This window comes from Triturus cristatus, chromosome 11, assembly GCF_964204655.1.
Source record: "Triturus cristatus chromosome 11, aTriCri1.1, whole genome shotgun sequence".
Classification (NCBI taxonomy): domain Eukaryota; kingdom Metazoa; phylum Chordata; class Amphibia; order Caudata; family Salamandridae; genus Triturus; species Triturus cristatus.
This window is the reverse complement of record NC_140594.1, coordinates 638,024,875-638,044,820: the sequence shown is the minus strand read 5'-3', so window position 1 is coordinate 638,044,820 and position 19,946 is coordinate 638,024,875. Positions and strand designations below refer to the sequence as shown.

Here is a 19,946-nt window from a genome sequence, read left to right as displayed (position 1 = left end):
CTGGGGTAACAGTTACAAAACAAACCTGCAATTACAAAAACAAAGCAACACACACTACCATGGCCCTTTTGTTTTTGCCAATATATAGTAGGTTCATTTTTGTTATTTTCACATTTGCACCAATGCCACAGTACAAAAATCAGCATATTTGGTGGGTATTAAATCATCAATGCAACAGCTCCTTATATTGGGTTTGAGTAGAAGGGTGAAATTGTGTGTATGGGAAGTTGTGAGAAGTTGGCCTGGTATATGATGTTCACTAGTTAAAGTGACCACCTTGTACCATGCCAAGCAACCCTTATGGTGTGGTTGTAAGTCAACCTTTTCGGACTAGCTGCCCTAGTGGTAGCGTAGGCTAAGCAGTCTTTGAGGCTAAACTCGTTAAAGCGTGTTAAGCAGGCTGTTTTACCAAATGCAACCCCCTTTTATACCAATGAAAGGACACCACACAGATATATATTCAAAATATATATGTATTTATTTCTCAAAGTATCCCCTAGTCTCTTTATGAGCACGGGAGCACAAATCGTTAAACAAGACAATGTTATAATATACAGAAGTTGCACTTTATATGGATGGGCCCTGGTGGCCACTCAAACCATATACTAAAATAGTGGTATAAGTACCACGAACAGGAAAGTGAAAAGGCCTAGGGCCTCTGGAATCGCTGGGCCTACAAGGAGCTAACTTCAGTTAGTGACCAGGAGGTCCACGGGTCGCGTGTGCAGTGAGGAAAGTTACACGCGGGCTCCCATAGGTTTTCAATGGGTGCGTAAAAGTTACAAAGTTACTGCAGAAAGGGTCTTCTGAATGGACTACGATCTTAAGATTTGAAACACAGACACTAGAGATGATTCTCTACACTTGGGCACCGGAGTGCCAGCTTTACCTCACCCACAGGAAGCGGGTGCATAGGTCTCGAAGTGCGTCGGGTTTCTTCTATCGGTTCAATGGAGCCTGATGACAAAGATGCTGCAGGCGGTCGGTCCAGAAGAGATGCGGTGGATCCAAGAGTGGATCGGAGTTGTAGAAGACCTGAAAGCAGAGGGGACAGTGTTCACAGTCACTAGCCAGTGACCGGCGTGGCACCAGGTAGGTACCAGGCGATGTCGGGTGCAAACAGGTGGTTAAGGGTAGCTTGTCTCCGCAGCCACGTGGTCCCTGAAGGTCGACGACGTCCAGGAGTCGGTTCACGAGCTGTCCCACGCAGTCTCTCGCTGTCGGCGGTGTCGGCGACTCAAAAGAAGCAAACAAGCCTTGGCAAAGGCAGGAGTCGTGGAAAGAGAGAAAAGCTGATTGTTCTGACCAGCAAGGTCAGAGGGGCTGCTCTTTTGGAGAGCAGCTAGGGCCAGTCTGGAGCAACCAGACCAGCATCGTTAGTTTCAAGTTTCGTCGCCAAAATGGCCACTAGCCAACGGGCCAGGGACCGGGCAGGCGCATCGAGATGCAAAGTGCAGAGGGGCCCCACGCAGATCGTGGAGATGCTGGAGGGCTCATCTTTGGTGCAGATGCTGCTCGATGGTTGGGCTTCTCAGGACCCAAAGCACAACTTGGAGGGAGCCTCTGTCACTGCGCTTGCAGCTTATCGTCGGTCTTTCAAGATGGCTGGCTCCACGTGTCTCGGTGCCCCCACGGGTTCCTTCTTCTCAGGGACTGTGGATCGGGCGGTGAGAGGTCTGGAGGTCCAGGTCTTGTCGGGCTCTGGGCTCGGGCTCCGGCAGGAGGTGGCAGCAAAGCAGACGTTCAATAGCTGGTTGGTGCTTGCGTTAGCAAGATGGTCACTCCCTGACCATAGGGGAGATTTCCTTCAGTCCTCTGTGCAGCAGAGCGTCGAAGTTCCCGTCTTCTTCTTGTGGTTAAGTTGATTCCAGGATGTCTGAAGTCTTAGGACACAGCTCCTACCTTTAAGCGGATTCTAGGGGCCGGACTACCTGCTAGGTCCCTCCCTAAGGGTGGGACCAGGAAGGGGGGTGGTTACACCCCCAATCCTTTGTCCAGCTCGCCCCAGGTCCAGGGCTGGTGTGCCCCAGGACCGGATTGAACTGGCACATGCACCGAGGCTCCTTGTGAGCCTCAGGCATGTCTGGTTTCTTTCAAGCCCTACCTGATCAATACACAAAATCCTGTCTGGGGTGGTGCACGCACCTCCCCTGGCAGGAAACCCTTTGTCCACGTCTCCCAAGCTGGAAGGACTCCCAGCAGCAGGAGGGCAGACTTGTGTCTGTGGTGGCAGCATCCATTTTGTGGAGCTGAGGCTATGTCTGATTTTACCCGGGTTTCAGGTACTGTACATGTCGTGTCCCTCTAGAAGGGTGGAATGCTAACCCCGTCGCCAGAATTGGCGAGGGGTTAGTATTCCAATTCGTATGACACCTTACTCGACATGTTTTGATAAAGCCAAACCAAAGATAGCATTTAACCGCGAGGTTCATAATGCACTTAAGAGTATATGGTATGACGATATCTGGAATCAGTAGAAGGAAGTTGTTCCGACCACTGCAGACAGGCTCAGCTCATGCCAGAGCACCATTTGACATGGAACCAAGCACTCTGCCTTCAGGATTGTTAAGGCCTGCCATAGGAGTGACTGATAGGTTAACATGTGTCCCATTTAAGGTTAGGTATAGGTATACTACACCTAAGTAAGAGGTGGTTACACCAACTTACCCCAGCTGAGTGATCAGCCAGTTGTGTCAAATTTGTTAGGCCAGGCCTGGGGTGGCATAATACATGCTGCAGCCCCTGGCAGGCCTTAGATACACCAATGCCCTGGGTACCTAGTGTACACTGGTACAGGGGCTCACAGGGTGATCCACTTCCAATTGGTTATGCACCTAGGGTGCATAGTGTAAATTTAGTAGAGAGAACAGCAGGCTGGGGGTCTGATTGGCAGGCCCACAGCCTCAATATGTCAAAAACCAGTGAAGCAAAAAGCAAAAATTTGGGGTGACCATAGGATAGCAGACCCTACTCTCCTACACAACCCCCCCCCCCAAACGCAGGGACATTAAACTAGCCTTGACCAGTCTCGTCTTCATGTCCTAAGTGGAAGTACCTGGAGAGACCATCTGCATTCCCATGGTCTGTACCTGGCCGGTGCTCCACTGTAAAGTCCATACCCTGTAGGGAAATGGACCACCTAAGCAGTTTGGGGTTTTCACCCTTCATCTGATTTAGCCACAAGAGGGGCTTATGGTCGGTCTGAATCTTGAAGTGAGTGCCAAACAAGTATGGCCTCAGCTTCTTCAGGGCCCACACCACAGCAAAGGCCTCCCTCTCAATAGCTCACCAATTCTTCTCTCTGGGGGTCAACCTTCTGCTAATAAAAGCAATGGGTTGGTCTTGACCATCTACATTAAGTTGTGACAGCACAGCTCCCACACCCAACTCAGAAGCATCTGTTTGGACAATAAACTCTTTGGAGTAGTCAGGACTTTTCAGGATAGGTGCAGAGCACATGGCCTTCTTCAGGTCATCAAATGCCTTTTGACAGCTTACTGTCCACTGAACCTTTTTGGGCATCTTCTTGGATGTCAGATCATTAAGAGGAGTCACAATGGACCCATAGTTCTTAACAAACTTCCTGTAGTACCCAGTCAAGCCCAAGAAAGCTCGAACTTGAGTCTGGGTGGTTGGAGGAGACCGTCCTTGATGGATTGTATCTTACTCTCCAGTGGTTGAACTTGGCCTCCACCTACAAGGTGGCCCAAATACACAACCTTACTCTGCCCTATCTGGCACTTAGTAGCCTTGATAGTGAGGCCTGCCTTTTGCAGAGCCTCCAGTACCTTCTTCAGGTGGACCAGGTGATCCTCCCAGGTGGAGCTAAAGACAGCAATGTCATCAAGATATGCTGCACAAAAGTCATCCAACACAGTAAGGACTTGATACACCAACCTTTGGAAGGTGGCAGGTGCATTCTTCAGACCAAAGGGCATCACCAAAAATTGATAATGCCCACCTGGGGTTGAGAATGCTGTTTTGGCCTTAGACTCCTCAGCTAATCTGATTTGCCAATAGCCAGCTGTCAAGTCAAATGTGCTCAAAAACTTAGCAGAAGCTAGTTTGTCTATGAGCTCATCTGCCCTTGGAATAGGATGTGCATCTGTCCTGGTGACAGCATTGAGTCCTCTGTAATCCACACAGAACCTCATCTCTCTCTTGCCATCTTTGGTGTGAGGTTTGGGGACCAGAACCACTGGGCTAGCCCAGGGGCTCTCTGAGGGTTCAATGACACCTAATTCCAGCATTTTGTGTACCTCAGCCTTTATACAGTCCCTGACGTGGTCAGGTTGTCTGTAAAGCTTGTTCTTCACAGGCAGACTGTCACCAGTGTCCACCACATGGGTACACCAGTCAGTTTGGCTAGGTATCAAGGAAAACATGTGTTGAAATGATTGTAGAACCTGTCTACATTCAATCTGTTGATGATCAGTGAGGTTGCCTCCAAGGGTCACTCCTTCAACTGAGCCATCCTCAGGGTTCTGAGACAACAGGTCTGGGAGAGGGTCACTCTCTTCCTCCTGTCCCTCATCTGTAGCCATGAGCAAGCCCATGTCTGCCCTGTCAACATATGCTTTTAACCTGTTAACATGGAGTACCCTGTGGGGACTCCTGGGAGTTCCTAGGTCCACCAAGTAGGTAACCTCTCCCTTCTTTTCCAGGATTGTATGGGGTCCAGACCATTTGTCTTGGAGTGCTGCTGGGGCCACTGGCTCCAACACCCATACCTTCTGTCCTGGTTGAAACTCAACCAGGACAGCCTTTTGGTCATGCCAAGCTTTCTGTAAGGCCTGGCTTGCCTCAAGGTTTTTGGATGCCTTCTCCATATACTCAGCCATCCTGGAGCGGAGACCAAGTACATAGTCCACTATGTCTTGTTTAGGCTTTTTGAGAGGTAACTCCCATCCTTCCTTCACTAAACACAGTGGGCCTCTTACAGGGTGCCCAAACAACAATTCAAAGGGGCTGTAGCCAACCCCCTTTTGTGGGACCTCTCTGTAAGCAAACAGAAGGCAGGGTAGAAGGATGTCCCATCTTCGCCTAAGCTTTTCAGGTAATCCTTTGATCATACCCTTTAGGGTCTTGTTGAATCTCTCAACAAGCCCATTGCATTGTGGGTGATAAGGGGTGGTGAACTTGTAGTTGACACCACATTCCTTCCACATAGCTGTCAAGTATCCTGACATGAAGTTGGTACCTCTGTCAGAAACCACCTCCTTAGGAAACCCCACTCTGGAGAATACTCCCAGCAGGGCCCTGGCCACAACAGGTGCTGTAGTGGTCCTAAGGGGAATTGCCTCTGGATACCTGGTGGCATGATCCACTACCACCAGTATAAATCTGTGCCCAGATGCAGTGGGAGGATCCATGGAACCCACTATATCTATTCCCACTCTTTCAAAGGGGACCCCCACCACAGGTAGTGGTATTAGGGGGGCCTTTGTTGTGCCACCTGATTTGCCACTGGCTTGGCAGGTCACACAGGAGCGACAAAACTCCTTGGTATCTTCATTCATGTGAGGCCAGTGAAAGTGAGGGACAAGCCTGTCCCAAGTCTTGTTCTGGCCTAAGTGTCCTGCTAAAGGAATATCATGGGCCAAGGTAAGAAGGAAGCCCCTAAATTGCAGAGGTATAACCAACCTCCTGGTTGCACCAGGCTTGGGGTCTCTAGCCTCTGAATAAAGGAGCCCTTCATCCCAATACACTTTATGGGTACCTTGAGCATTCCCAGCAGCCTCAGCAGCAGCCAGCTGTCTGAGGGGTTCAAGAGATGGACAGGTTAACTGAGCCTGCCCCAAGTCAGCCCTGGAAGGTCCCCCTGTCCCCAGAAACTCAACCTGCTCAGGTTCAAGCTCTTCAGGGACAGTTCCTTCAGGGTCCTCTAGATCATCTTCCTGGGAAGGCTGATCATTACCTTGAGGCAGGGGGGAAGGCACTGCCTTAACCCTCCTGTTCTTCTTCTTGGTAGGTGCTTGGTCCATTGTTCCAGGATCCAAGACCTGTGGTTCAGTAAGGCACTTTTTGGCCTGTGACCTGGTCACAGCAAGGACATGTGGTGATATACCTAACATCTCTGCATGTGTCCTGTACTCCACTTCTGACCATAGAGAACTCTCTAGGTCATTGCCCAACAAACATTCTACTGGGAGGTCTGCACTAACCACAACCCTTTTGAGGCCAGTTACCCCTCCCCATGAGAAGTTAACAACTGCCACACTATGTGAAGTAGTGGCATTGCTGGCATTGGTCACCAGGTAATTCTCACCTGGTATGTACTGTCCAGGGTCCACAAAGCCTGGTGTCACCATAGTGACACTGGCACATGTGTCCCTGTAGGCTTGAGCCACTTTTTCATTAATTAAAGGAGTCTGTCTGTACTTGCCCAGGTTACTGGGGCTCACAGTCAGGGACAAATCCATGTCCCCATCACAGATCAAGACTGCCTGTGTCAGGGTTCTGTCTAAGTCAGAATCTCCTTCAGTTCCCATAGTGATTCCCACTACACCCTTTGTTTGGGGACCAACACTGCTAACAGTAGTACTGGGAGCAGGTGCCTTAGGGGCAACAGTGTTGGGGGCTCCACCCTTCCTACAATCACTAGTCCAGTGAGTTGTATTCTTGCAATGTTTGCACCAGGGTTTCTTTGGACCTTCTTTCTTCTTCCCTTTTGGCTGGGACCCACCCTCGTTAGTACTAGTTTGGGGCCCTGTTGAAGACTTCTGGTCTTTAGATTTCTGATCTCCACCCCTCTGGTCTGTTTTCTTCTGATCACCCCCTTGGCCCTGGTTCTGGGTCTTTTGCTTAACCCTGGTTCTGACCCATTTGTCTGCCTTCTTTCCCAATTCTTGGGGAGAGGTCAGATCTGAGTCAACCAAGTGTTGATGCAGTTGCTGGTTCTGACAGTTATTTAAAATCTGTTCTCTCATCATCAAATTGTACAATCCTGTATAATCAGACACCTTACTTCCCAGCAAGCAAGTGGCACATTCAATGTATTCAGACCAGTCCTGAGTCTGTGTCTTCTGGGTGTCTCTGAACATTAACCTGTACTGTTCAGTGGTTAAGCCTAACCCATCAACTAGGACACTCTTCAGGACTCTGTAGTTTCTGACATCCTCCTCCCTAACAGTGAGGAGTCTGTCTCTGCCTCTTCCTTCAAAGGAGAGCCAGAGGATTGCTGCCCACTGGTCTTCAGGAACCTGCTGCACTTTGCAGGCTCTCTCAAGAGCAGTCATCCATTTGTGGATGTCATACCCACTTTTGTAGGGGGGGCACAACCTTGGACAGGTTCCTATTATCAAAGACCCTATCCTTGTCCTTAGGGACAATGCTGCCACCAGTGGGTATAGACCCACTCTCTTTAGGTTGCCTAGCCTTACTCAGTTTCTCTTCCATGAGAGCTACTTCTAGCTCCTGTTTCCTGATTCTCAGCTGAGCTTCCTGCATTCTGGCCTCATGTTCCCTCCTCTGAGGGGTGGTCATCCTTCTCCTGGAGTGACCTTCAGAGCCTCTAGAGGCATGAGAAGCATTAGATTCACCCGAGTGATTCCTTTGCCTCCCAAGCCCCTGGTTAAGTCCACTGGGGAGATCCAATGGGATGATCCCATTGTCAGTCCCCAATAGCATTAGGTTAGCTGGGCCACGTATAACACTTGGCACTGGGCTATTTCTCCCTTCATCCTCACTACCTTCTGTATCAGTACCCTTCTCACTTTCATCCTCTGTAGTATGAATCTCATCTAAGGGGTGACTATTGGAAAGGGGTACCTCAGTAGCACCTTCAGAAGGGGGGCCTCCTGTTCTAGTCCCTAAGGGGCCTAACTGGGAGGCTTTCTTGAGAGCTTTCTGATCTTCATCAGCTTGTGAAAGCTCTCTGAGTTCAGCAGAAGTAGGATTCTTGGGCTGTTTAAGGCCCCTGATATTTTCCAACTGCCTGAGCTCATTTTGATTTACGGTAGCAAAGACAGTTGGTGCCCTCTGGGGGTCACTCTCGACAGAGATGGGTACCTTGGACCCCTCTGCCCCCTCCATTGCTCTTAAGTGTGGGTGGATGTGTTGCAATCTACCTACACTTGGGTTTACCTACTAAACCTATCTAGTAGTTGTAGTCAGGGTGTGCTACTCCCTTTGCTCTACAACCACTAAGTTCAGTAGAACTTAAGTATATCTATCTTGTTTGATATGTACCTACAGGTACCTATGTGATCTTTCAATTGGTAACCAAGAGATTACAATGGTAAAACACAGCAAGCTCAAATCCAACCGCTGCTCACCAATGTGAGAAGTTGGCCTGGTATATGATGTTCACTAGTTAAAGTGACCACCTTGTACCATGCCAAGCAACCCTTATGGTGTGGTTGTAAGTCAACCTTTTCGGACTAGCTGCCCTAGTGGTAGCGTAGGCTAAGCAGTCTTTGAGACTAAACTCGTTAAAGCGTGTTAAGCAGGCTGTTTTACCAAATGCAACCCCCTTTTATACCAATGAAAGGACACCACACAGATATATATTCAAAATATATATGTATTTATTTCTCAAAGTATCCCCTAGACTCTTTATGAGCACGGGAGCACAAATCGTTAAACAAGACAATGTTATAATATACAGAAGTTGCACTTTATATGGATGGGCCCTGGTGGCCACTCAAACCATATACTAAAATAGTGGTATAAGTACCACGAACAGGAAAGTGAAAAGGCCTAGGGCCTCTGGAATCGCTGGGCCTACAAGGAGCTAACTTCAGTTAGTGACCAGGAGGTCCACGGGTCGCGTGTGCAGTGAGGAAAGTTACACGCGGGCTCCCATAGGTTTTCAATGGGTGCGTAAAAGTTACAAAGTTACTGCAGAAAGGGTCTTCTGAATGGACTACGATCTTAAGATTTGAAACACAGACACTAGAGATGATTCTCTACACTTGGGCACCGGAGTGCCAGCTTTACCTCACCCACAGGAAGCGGGTGCATAGGTCTCGAAGTGCGTCGGGTTTCTTCTATCGGTTCAATGGAGCCTGATGACAAAGATGCTGCAGGCGGTCGGTCCAGAAGAGATGCGGTGGATCCAAGAGTGGATCGGAGTTGTAGAAGACCTGAAAGCAGGGGGGACAGTGTTCACAGTCACTAGCCAGTGACCGGCGTGGCACCAGGTAGGTACCAGGCGATGTCGGGTGCAAACAGGTGGTTAAGGGTAGCTTGTATCCGCAGCCACGTAGTCCCTGAAGGTCGACGACGTCCAGGACTCGGTTCACGAGCTGTCCCACGCAGGTTCTCGCTGTCGGCGGTGTCGGCGACTCAAAAGAAGCAAACAAGCCTTGGCAAAGGCAGGAGTCGTGGAAAGAGAGGAAAGCTGATTGTTCTGACCAGCAAGGTCAGAGGGGCTGTTTTTTTGGAGAGCAGCTAGGGCCAGTCTGGAGCAACCAGACCAGTGTCGTTAGTTTCAAGTTTCGTCGCCAAAATGGCCACTAGCCAACGGGCCAGGGACCGGGCAGGCGCGTCGAGATGCAAAGTGCAGAGGGGCCCCACGCAGATCGTGGAGATGCTGGAGGGCTCACCTTTGGTGCAGATGCTGCTCGATGGTTGGGCTTCTCAGGCCCCAAAGCACAACTTGGAGGGAGCCTCTGTTGCTGCGCTTGCAGCTTATCGTCGGTCTTTCAAGATGGCTGGCTCCACGTGTCTCGGTGCCCCCACGGGTTCCTTCTTCTCAGGGACTGTGGATCGGGCGGTGAGAGGTCTGGAGGTCCAGGTCTTGTCGGGCTCTGGGCTCGGGCTCCGGCAGGAGGCGGCGGCAAAGCAGACATTCAATAGCTGGTTGGTGCTTGCGTTAGCAAGATGGTCACTCCCTGACCATAGGGGATATTTCCTTCAGTCCTCTGTGCAGCAGAGCGTCGAAGTTCCCGTCTCCTTCTTGTGGTTAAGTTGATTCCAGGATGTCTGAAGTCTTAGGACACAGCTCCTACCTTTAAGCGGATTCTAGGGGCCGGACTACCTGCTAGGTCCCTCCCTAAGGGTGGGACCAGGAAGGGGGGTGGTTACACCCCCAATCCTTTGTCCAGCTCGCCCCAGGTCCAGGGCTGGTGTGCCCCAGGACCGGATTGAACTGGCATATGCACCGAGGCTCCTTGTGAGCCTCAGGCATGTCTGGTTTCAAGCCCTACCTGACCAATACACAAAATCCTGTCTGGGGTGGTGCACGCACCTACCCTGGCAGGAAACCCTTTGTCCACGTCTCCCAAGCTGGAAGGACTCCCAGCAGCAGGAGGGCAGACTTGTGTCTGTGGTGGCAGCATCCATTTTGTGGAGCTGAGGCTATGTCTGATTTTACCCGGGTTTCAGGTACTGTACATGTCGTGTCCCTCTAGAAGGGTGGAATGCTAACCCCGTCGCCAGAATTGGCGAGGGGTTAGTATTCCAATTCGTATGACACCTTACTCGGCATGTTTTGATAAAGCCAAACCAAAGATAGCATTTAACCGCGAGGTTCATAATGCACTTAAGAGTATATGGTATGACGATATCTGGAAACAGTAGAAGGAAGTTGTTCCGACCACTGCAGACAGGCTCAGCTCATGCCAGAGCACCATCTCACATGGAACCAAGCCCTCTGCCTTCAGGATTGTTAAGGCCTGCCATAGGAGTGACTGATAGGTTAACATGTGTCCCATTTAAGGTTAGGTATAGGTATACTACACCTAAGTAAGAGGTGGTTACACCAACTTACCCCAGCTGAGTGATCAGCCAGTTGTGTCAAATTTGTTAGGCCAGGCCTGGGGTGGCATAATACATGCTGCAGCCCCTGGCAGGCCTTAGATACACCAATGCCCTGGGTACCTAGTGTACACTGGTACAGGGGCTCACAGGGTGATCCACTTCCAATTGGTTATGCACCTAGGGTGCATAGTGTAAATTTAGTAGAGAGAACAGCAGGCTGGGGGTCTGATTGGCAGGCCCACAGCCTCAATATGTCAAAAACCAGTGAAGCAAAAAGCAAAAATTTGGGGTGGCCATAGGATAGCAGACCCTACTCTCCTACAGAAGTACTTTAGAGAGATCAATGAGCAGACGCTGAGACATGCTGTCTGGGCAATAAATATGGCCATGCATTTGCAACACCAATAGGTCTGGCTTATAACTGATAGTACGTCTGCACTTAATGGTGAGTTTAAGTACTCAATAATTCATCAAACCCAGACACTCTTGTTCTTTATACTTACCGTCATGCATCTGTTCATCCACCCACTGGTTCATTCTAGCATTCACCCACTCGTCTAACCATTCTAAAGCACACACAAACTCAAGTAGCATATGCAAGATAACTTAAAAGAATAAAAGTTGAAAAAAGGATAAATGCAGTCACCTAAACATGGCAGGCATATAATTCACTTGCAAGGAAGAATAAGTAAAAAATGAAAGGTAGCAGCATTTGCTCCTGTTGCAATGATAATGTGCATCTCGTAACATTGATTTAAATTTGATAAATGGCCACCACATTAAGAAGCGATGTGTCACTCGTCTTATAATGGTAAAACAAGGATACATTATGCACAATTATATTCTCTGATGGCCACTCAGTAAACATCGCACATAGTAGTCATCTTGGAATAGTATTGTGCATAATGTCTAATTATTGTTCCGAGCAAAGATGACCGACACCTTTGAAGGATAAGAGAAGGATACGCTATGGACAATACCATTTCAAAACGGTGGCCCATGTTACGAAAAAGTGCTTAGCAGCATATACCGGGAAACTGCCAGGTGCTCTAGGAACAAAATTAAAATGGTCTTTTAAACAAGAAAATTGAAACTTTAAGGACTGGTCATACCAGCCCTGTCACTGAAGCCCACTCATTTTCTTGTGGATATGCACATCTCTTGTGCTGGGGCGGCTCCTCCACTATGTCAGAGGAGCGTCACCCCACTGCTTTCAAGCAGCGCAGAAGCAAAAATATAAAATTATAATAACTTTTAGTTATTTTAATTTTATGTTTGTCTGCTTTGCGGGCGGGTGGGCGTTGCTCGCAGTGGTGGAGCTGTTTGCCCACTCCTAAAAGTGCGCAATGACTGTTTGGTCGGTCCTCTCAGGCGGCCTAAACTAGTCATGCACACTTTCTCACTTCTCCATTCAGCCTGCATTACAGCCTGTGTGGAGAACATTCCCACCACTCAAGCCCCTGGCTGAGCGCCGTGTCATGGTGCTCAAATCAATCACAATGCTGCAATTGCAGCGGTGTGATTGGCTGAGGGGGCCTGGCTGCCTGCTTCCTGTTCCTGAGATCGGAAGCAGGAGAGCAAGAGCAGCGACAAGGGTCCGGGCGGCGACAAGGTAAATGATATGTTTTAATTTTATATTTTTACTTCCCTCCTGCAATCACGACCCCCGTGTGACCCCCCTGACTCACCCTCCCCACGACCTCCAGCCACCTGACCCCCTACCCTCAAGGTATGCTAGCCGCTGCTGCTCTTGTGAGTGCACATGTCGCAAGAAGAATGTGAATGAAATTCAGGTTTTGTCAGAGGGGGTAACCAACACCAAAAGCCTTGCTTACTACAGCCTCATGCATCAACCCAAAATCCAGTCGGTAAAATACCGATTCGCTAATAGCTCCCGGTATTAAGTTAAAAATACCCAATCCCAATGCATCAACCCAAAAGCAGAAATCGCTATTTAAGGAATCCTTAAATAGCGATTCTTTAAATAGGGATTCCTTAAATACCGATTCCTTAAATAGGGATTCCTTAAATACCGATTCCTTAAATAGCGATTGCATTTAAGGAATCCCAAAGTGAGATTCCTTAAACGCAATGCATCAAAGTTAAAAAATTAGCGATTTCGCTAATAGGGGGAGCAAATTACCATGAAGATGAACTGCATGGTAATTTGCAAAAACTTTGAAAAATGCACTTTTGTGCATTTTTCAAAGTTTCATGTTGCGCACACACATGCCCTTAGAGCATGTGTGTGTGCAACATATGTGCACATATCATTTTCAGGGGTGCTATAGGGTGTCATTTTGACACCCTTGCACCCTTGAAATTGCATGAGCAATTAGCGAGAACCTACTGGTACTCGCTATTTGCTCATGCAATCTCCGATTCATTCCTATGGGCCTGGAGGCCCATAGGAATGATTGGGACGGCATTCCTTAATTGCTACTCGCTATTGCTAGTAGCAATTAAGGAAAGTTAAGGAATCGCTATTTGAATAGCGATTCCTACATGCATAGCCTTTTGCTATTCCTTATTAGCGAATCCTTATTTTTCACTAATAAGGAATCGCAAATGCTAATGTTGATGCATATGCCCCATAGACTGTAAGATTACATGTAGCACTTTTCCCAATTACAGAGTTAAATACAGTGTAGTAGCAAACCACACTTAAAGGCCTACTTTCTTGAATATATACTTTTCACAATAAATAAGTCATCCCTACTTCTTTTGAAGTGACTTTTCATCACGTACAAATCAGACCTCCAGCATCTGGCATTACCTTTGCCCAAATAATGAATCAGGCCTATAGCCTTGTCACCATAACCAACTCAGGCCTACTGTATTGATCATCAACTGTCCTACAAGGTAAAGCAAGCACTGTTTTCAGTGGAGACACACCTTCTGGCTAAACACAGGGTTAAAGAGAAGATCAGCTTGCAGGTTGAGCCCAAGCTCTTCTCTCAATACTACTTCTTAAAGCTCTTTTTCTGGTGATCATATAATGTCTTCCATCAGCTGCACTGTCAAGTGATGGAGCAAGGACTCGTATAAAAGAGACTTCTTCGGACGCAATCCTCTCATATAATCCCGTAACGAAGTATTAACAATGTATGTTATACTTATATGCACCACATTTCATATATTTTTAGAATAGGGGAAGCTTGCCTAAGTGTTATACTAACAAGTACCCGAGTGTGTTTCAAAATGACTGCTAACGCGGGAAATTGTATTGAGCATGCGTCAGCTGCATGACATAATTACGCTTGGAGGGAAAATTCTGCTTCTGCTCAATAGCATCTAAAATGGCCGCTTGGAAACTCACGTGCTAAGCATCTGCTTTGCTGAAACTAAACTGAGATGTATACTAAATGCTAATGCATGAAGAGTCCTTATAAATTAATGGGATTAATGTAGATATAGGTGGTATACAGTAAAATCATTTATTTTGAATTTAATATTTTTTCTTTTGACCTCTCCATTAGTTCGTATTTGGGCCTCTGAACGATGCTAAAGTCTGACACCCATGTGGTTTCTCCCGCATGCGCAGAAATGACAAGTGCGAAAGAGTAACGACAAGTCTTGAAACTCGTCCAAGGACAGTATCAGTACATGTCCTGGGAACCAGCTGAACATCCTGAAGATTCAATGGACAACTGTGAAATGTATACATTGTTGTTGATCAAATTTGCAAATATGAGTGGGAAATAAAGCATGGGAGAACAAGTTAATGGGCGGGAACTTAAAACAATGACCTAAAGAAAATTATTAAAAACTTAGCATGGTGTGATGATCATCCCCTCTGCTCTTAGGGGTGGTACATGCCATTAAGAAAGTATACTTGGGGTAGTTAGTTAGATTAGTTACCGCAATCGCAGCAAGAACGCTAAGAGACTGAGATGCTATCCGAATACTGATCGAATACCTGAAGAAACAGACTTAGAATTTGAAAGCAAATTAAAATTAGAAGAAGATAGCGGAAGAATCGAGGAGGTAATAGAATTAGAAGAAGATCGCGGAAGAATCGAGGAGGAAGTTAGTATCTGCGAGGGGTGAGACACAGGCGTAGAATCCAGAAGAGGTCATCTATCCTGTCCTGAACCTCTCCTGGAGTCCTTGTCACCTGAACTTTCAAAGGGGTCCTTTAATTCTTGGCCAGAGGGGTCTGGTTTTCACACCATCCTAGGTAAATGTAACTCTGTGTAGTGTGTCAATGTGCTTTTCTCTTTCTATCCTCTCTTTCCTGAGGTACTTGTTGTTGTGAAATCTTATTATTAAATTAGATAAACCGATCTTACTTCCTCAGAAAGATGGAGTTAGCACTGTAATTTGTTTTGCTCATATGATTAATTGGAAACAAATGTTTTAACTTTCCAGAGTCTGTTATTATTTAATAAATAATAAGGCAAATGAACTTAGGTCATATCATCAATTACTTCTCAACTAAAATAGATCCATTGGTATAAGACAGGGCTTCGCATCAGTAATAGATTAGAGAATTGATAAGCAAATGAATCTACAATTTTAGCCCTATAAAATTGATCCCCAGCGGTGTTCACCGGCCTATATGAGTGAGTGTGTTTATGGGCCCAGATGGGTATATGGTGATAGATGTTCGCAGGTTGGTAGCCCGCTGGATCAGTTTAATGGTAGCAGAGGGATGGTTTTTATTGATTAGTTTGGTGATTATTGGTTATCGACTTATGTTTTAACAAACCCATTTGTATAATTGTTTCACATTGTCTGGAAATTCCCGGGAAGTGTATAGCGGGTGGTGAATGGAAGCCACACTGCAGTGAGGTTACTCGTCTGTTTTAGTAATTGAGTTCTGTGAAAAAGTGAGAGTGACTGTTAGCAAAGAGTTCACTGGTGAAACTTTGGGGTTATATCACCTAGAAAGGGTAACACCAGAGGAGTAGCAGGATCTTCTAAGCTTGGGTGAAGAGTAAGAGGAAAAGGTTTTACTCGCAGTGTATGAAGAGTAAGCGGAAGGTTTTACTCATAGCAAAATAAATCAACCATTCTTCAGTTTAATGAAACAGACAGAGTAGCACATTTTTTATGTTGTTATTAATTAAAATGTTGGTGAAAGGTTAAAGGAAAATAAGTTTTCGTATTAACTTGTGAAGGGAGAGTCAGCTGCCGGAGTTACGCTGATGTCACAGAGTGCCGGGCTGGGATTGGTTGAGACAGCGGGTGTGTGACAAAACAGGGAATTGTAAAGGAGGGGTCAGTTGTCGCACTGACATCACAGAGTGCCGCGCTGGGATTGGTCGAAACAGCGGGTGTGTGATTTTTGGAAGTTTTGTAAAGGAGGGGTCAGTAGAAAGGAGTGATACTGACGTCACAAAAGAGCACGCTAGCATTGGCTAATTGAGTTTTGTAAATTTGAACTTAATTGAATGAAAGAGTAGAAGCCGCAACAGGATTGGAGAAACCTAAGTGAAAACAAAAGGACTTATTGGTTAACAAAATAGAAGCAGCAATATTACTAGTCAGTGGTGTTTGTATGTGGAAATACGATACGACATTAATAGGGAATTGCCCAGATAAAAGATATTTAGGTTTTGCAAGAGAAGAATACATAAGAGGACCTTCTCTTAAAATGTATGGAAAGAAAAGAAAAATGTCACTTATGCAGAGAATTAGGAATTATTTCAAGAAGGATAAACCTATTAAGACTAGAGAAGGAATTCTTATCCCACCACCAAAGACTCCTGCCTCATATATGATGATGGAAAGAGGTTATTATACCTGTGTGTGGATAGAAAATTGGATTGAGTATCCTAAAAGTGATGGAATATTAGCTTTCCCAGAAAATGGTACGTTCAGTGGAAGAATTCTTCAGAATTTAAGGACAAGGATGAATGAATTAGAACCTAGACCTAGGCTAACACAATATGAAGCTCTAGAAGAATGGGAGACAGAGACACTTGAGCGAGACAGATCTAGAAGTACTAAGAGTTATAGAGGATTCTATCCTAAACGAGTGCGTGAATCGCGTGAAGATCAGATGAAACAATGGAGACAGGCAATGGTTACAGAAGGACTGTATCCTGTATTAATGTTAGAAGAACAGTCGGGAGGCAAGTGTACAAGAAAAACTAAGCATTTAACAATGACAGATTGTGGAGAATCAGAAGATGAGTTTATGGAAGATATCCTCACAAAGAATCCTCCACCATATCAGGAGGGACCCAATAGAACTACTCCAAGTGCCCCTGCATTAGAAACACCTTTAGTTCCTCAAATTATGCATGATTAACTAAATGAAAGGATACTTCAGGAAAAAGAAAGAGAAGCAATAAACAAAAATAGAGAAGAATTAATACAGAAAAAAACCAATTGAGTGCACACCCTGAAGCATTAACTATACCAGTGACTATAGGTCCTGTTGTCCCATTGTATAGGGACATGGGAAGTTGTCCAAAACCACCGGTTATGGCCACTCCTATAATAGAACCTAGAAAGGAGAACATACTAATTGAAGATCAAGCCAGTGAATGTGAATCGGTAATATCTCTAATGGATTCGCTGATAAGAGAGCAAATAAGTGAAACTCCGAGAAGTTGTTCAAAAGAAATACGATTAGAAACATCTGCAGGAACTAAAAGTGCTACAATAGTATCACCAGAAGAATTAGAAAGGTGGGCACAGGGAATAGACAAACCTAATCAACAGCGGAAGATTTTGGACATTTTTAAGTTAAAAGTAGAATTGGAAGAAATGATAGCTGGAAATGTGGAAATAGACAGGCTAAATACGTACAGTGAAGAAGAATTGTTGTTCATATGTAGGAGCATAACTAGAAATGTAAAGATATTTCATGAAAAATTGACGGAGCTTGCTTCCGATATGGGAGTTGAAATAGGGAGATCAAAGGTATTACAGAAACCATACAGAGCAGACTTTACTGACAAAGATGTGGAAAATATTAATTTATCTGAAAGAAAATTACAGATTAAAGAATTAATGACAATTTTGCAGAAATGGGGAGATTTGGACAGGTGGAAAACAATGTGGCCAAAGAAATAAGAGGAGGCACAGGCAAATAGGACTGCATCAGAATATTTACTAAGAGAATCTAAACAGACAGAAATATTATGTCCTATAAAAGAGGTACCAGGAGGAGGATATGTACATGTTCCATGGACCCAACAAGATATTTTGTCATTTACTAATGATTTCCCGAAATTACGAGAAAAGCTAGTTGAATGGTATAGACAGGTTGAAAGGTTTGTGAAAGATTTGTTGAAGGATTTAGATGGTTTATTTGACATAGTAGTGCCTGCAGATTTATGCACTGAATGTAACATTACAGTTGATTGGCCTAGTGATGAGTACCCAAGAGGTGAGAAAACAGGAGCACCCTCAGAGGAGGTAATGAAGAAATATCACCAAGTGATCACTTTCTTGAAAGGGAAAATTCCTCCAAAAGAAACAGATTGGATAAACATAGACAGAACAACACAAGAAATAAATGAGACTGTGCATGCTTATTATGAAAGTCTGCTACAGGTGTTCAAGCAATATAGTGGATTTGAGAATATCGGAGATAAAGGTATGGGACATCTTGTGTATCGGTTTGTATCTGGTCTGAGACCCGAGATTTGTCAGATGATTCAAAACCAATTGTTGTGTTGGCAAGGAAAGCCAATAGATGAAGTGTTAAAATATGCAAAATATTGCAGAGATGAAATCTAAAATAGACACAAAAAGTTAGAAGAAAAGTTAATGTGGACACAAGTAAAATTGGCAGAACAGCAGGAGCTTAAATTAAATAGTCAGAACAATGATCAAACGAGAGGACATGGACAAAATGAAAATAGTGGTGGAAAACCGAAAGGGAAAATGAGTAGAGAGGAAGCAAACAAGAAATTTCCTTGTCATGGGTGCGGAAAATTGGTACATTGGAAAAACGAGTGTAAAAATATTCAAAATAATAATGGCACAAATCAAAATTTTAAATCCACAGACACAGAATGAGGTGATAATAAGTCAACTGCAACCAGTTGTCAATCAACAGAGTCAGTTACCACCTGCCCCTATGCCAAATTTTATGAACAGAGCAAAGTACAGTGCGGACACCGGATTTTCAGGAGAAAGTGGTAAGATAAATTCTGTAACTTCACAATTTATTTTGCAGAACAGTTGTTCTTTTGAAGATGATCAATGACGGTGCCTGAGGGGGGAGGAAGAGGAGTGCGTACTTGGCGCATCCTTATCGGTAAATCAATCAGGTCCATATATTGATGGAAAGGTAGAAGGAAAAGCAATTACCTTTTTGTTGGATACTGGTGTTACACGCTCTACTGTGAGAACAGCAGAAATCCCAAACCTACCCCTCTCAGGAGAAGCCATCCAAGTAGTGGGTGTTTCAAATAGACAGATCAGAACTCCAATCAAAGAACCCATGGAGGTATGCATTGGCAATTTTAGGGAAATACACACATTTTTAGTGTGCGATTCTAGTCCTGTAAACTTGTTAGGAAGAGACTTACTGTGCAAAATGAACTGCACAATTTATTGTACACCGGATGGTGTTGCAATTCAGACCCCTGATGAAGACAGTGTTTACAAAATAATGCTAGCAAAACAGGGTAGAGAAGTAGATGAAATGTATTCAGTGATGACAATAGATGACTTACCTGATGAATTGAAATTAACAGTATATCCAGAAGTGTTGGATTTCACTGGAAAAGAAGTAGGGTTAATGACAAATGTAGATCCAGTGAAAGTGACCGTGAAAGAAGGTGCTGTCTACCCAAATACGACAAAATATAAAATAAGCCCTGAAATTAAAGCAGGTGTCATAGCAGAAATAGAACGAATGATTGAACAAGGCATTTTAAAAGAGATAATGAGTGGTCCTTGTAATTCTCCTATAATTGGCATTAAGAAACCTAACGGGGAATATCGGATAGTGCAGGATTTGCGAAAAATACATTAAATGGTGGTGCATTGTTGTCCTGTAGTGCCGAACCCAGCAGTAATCCTGTATCAAATACCCTGGAATGCAGGATAGTTTACTGTCATTGATCTATGTCATGCATTTTTCTCCATCCCATTACACCCAGACAGCCAGTATCTTTTTTCATTCAAATTTGAAAATTGTATTTTTGTGTGGAATCGGGTTCCTCAAGGGTACACAGAAAGCCCTTCAATTTTTAATCAGATTTTAAAAAAGTGTTTAGAAACACTGGTAATGCCCAGAAATTCAGTTCTAGTCCATTACATAGACGACTTGC

The 19,946-nt window shown here is 45.3% G+C and overlaps 1 protein-coding gene across 1 annotated transcript in view; it reads left to right on the top strand.

The window, feature by feature from the left end:
* Positions 1-17,139: 17,139 nt before the first annotated feature.
* Positions 17,140-19,946, top strand: part of LOC146785222 (autoimmune regulator-like) — a 119,981-nt gene continuing 117,174 nt past the window's right edge. The window contains exon 1 of the mRNA XM_085633009.1: positions 17,140-17,462. Coding sequence (XP_085489135.1) covers positions 17,140-17,462 — 323 coding nt within the window. The remainder of the gene's footprint in view (positions 17,463-19,946) is intronic.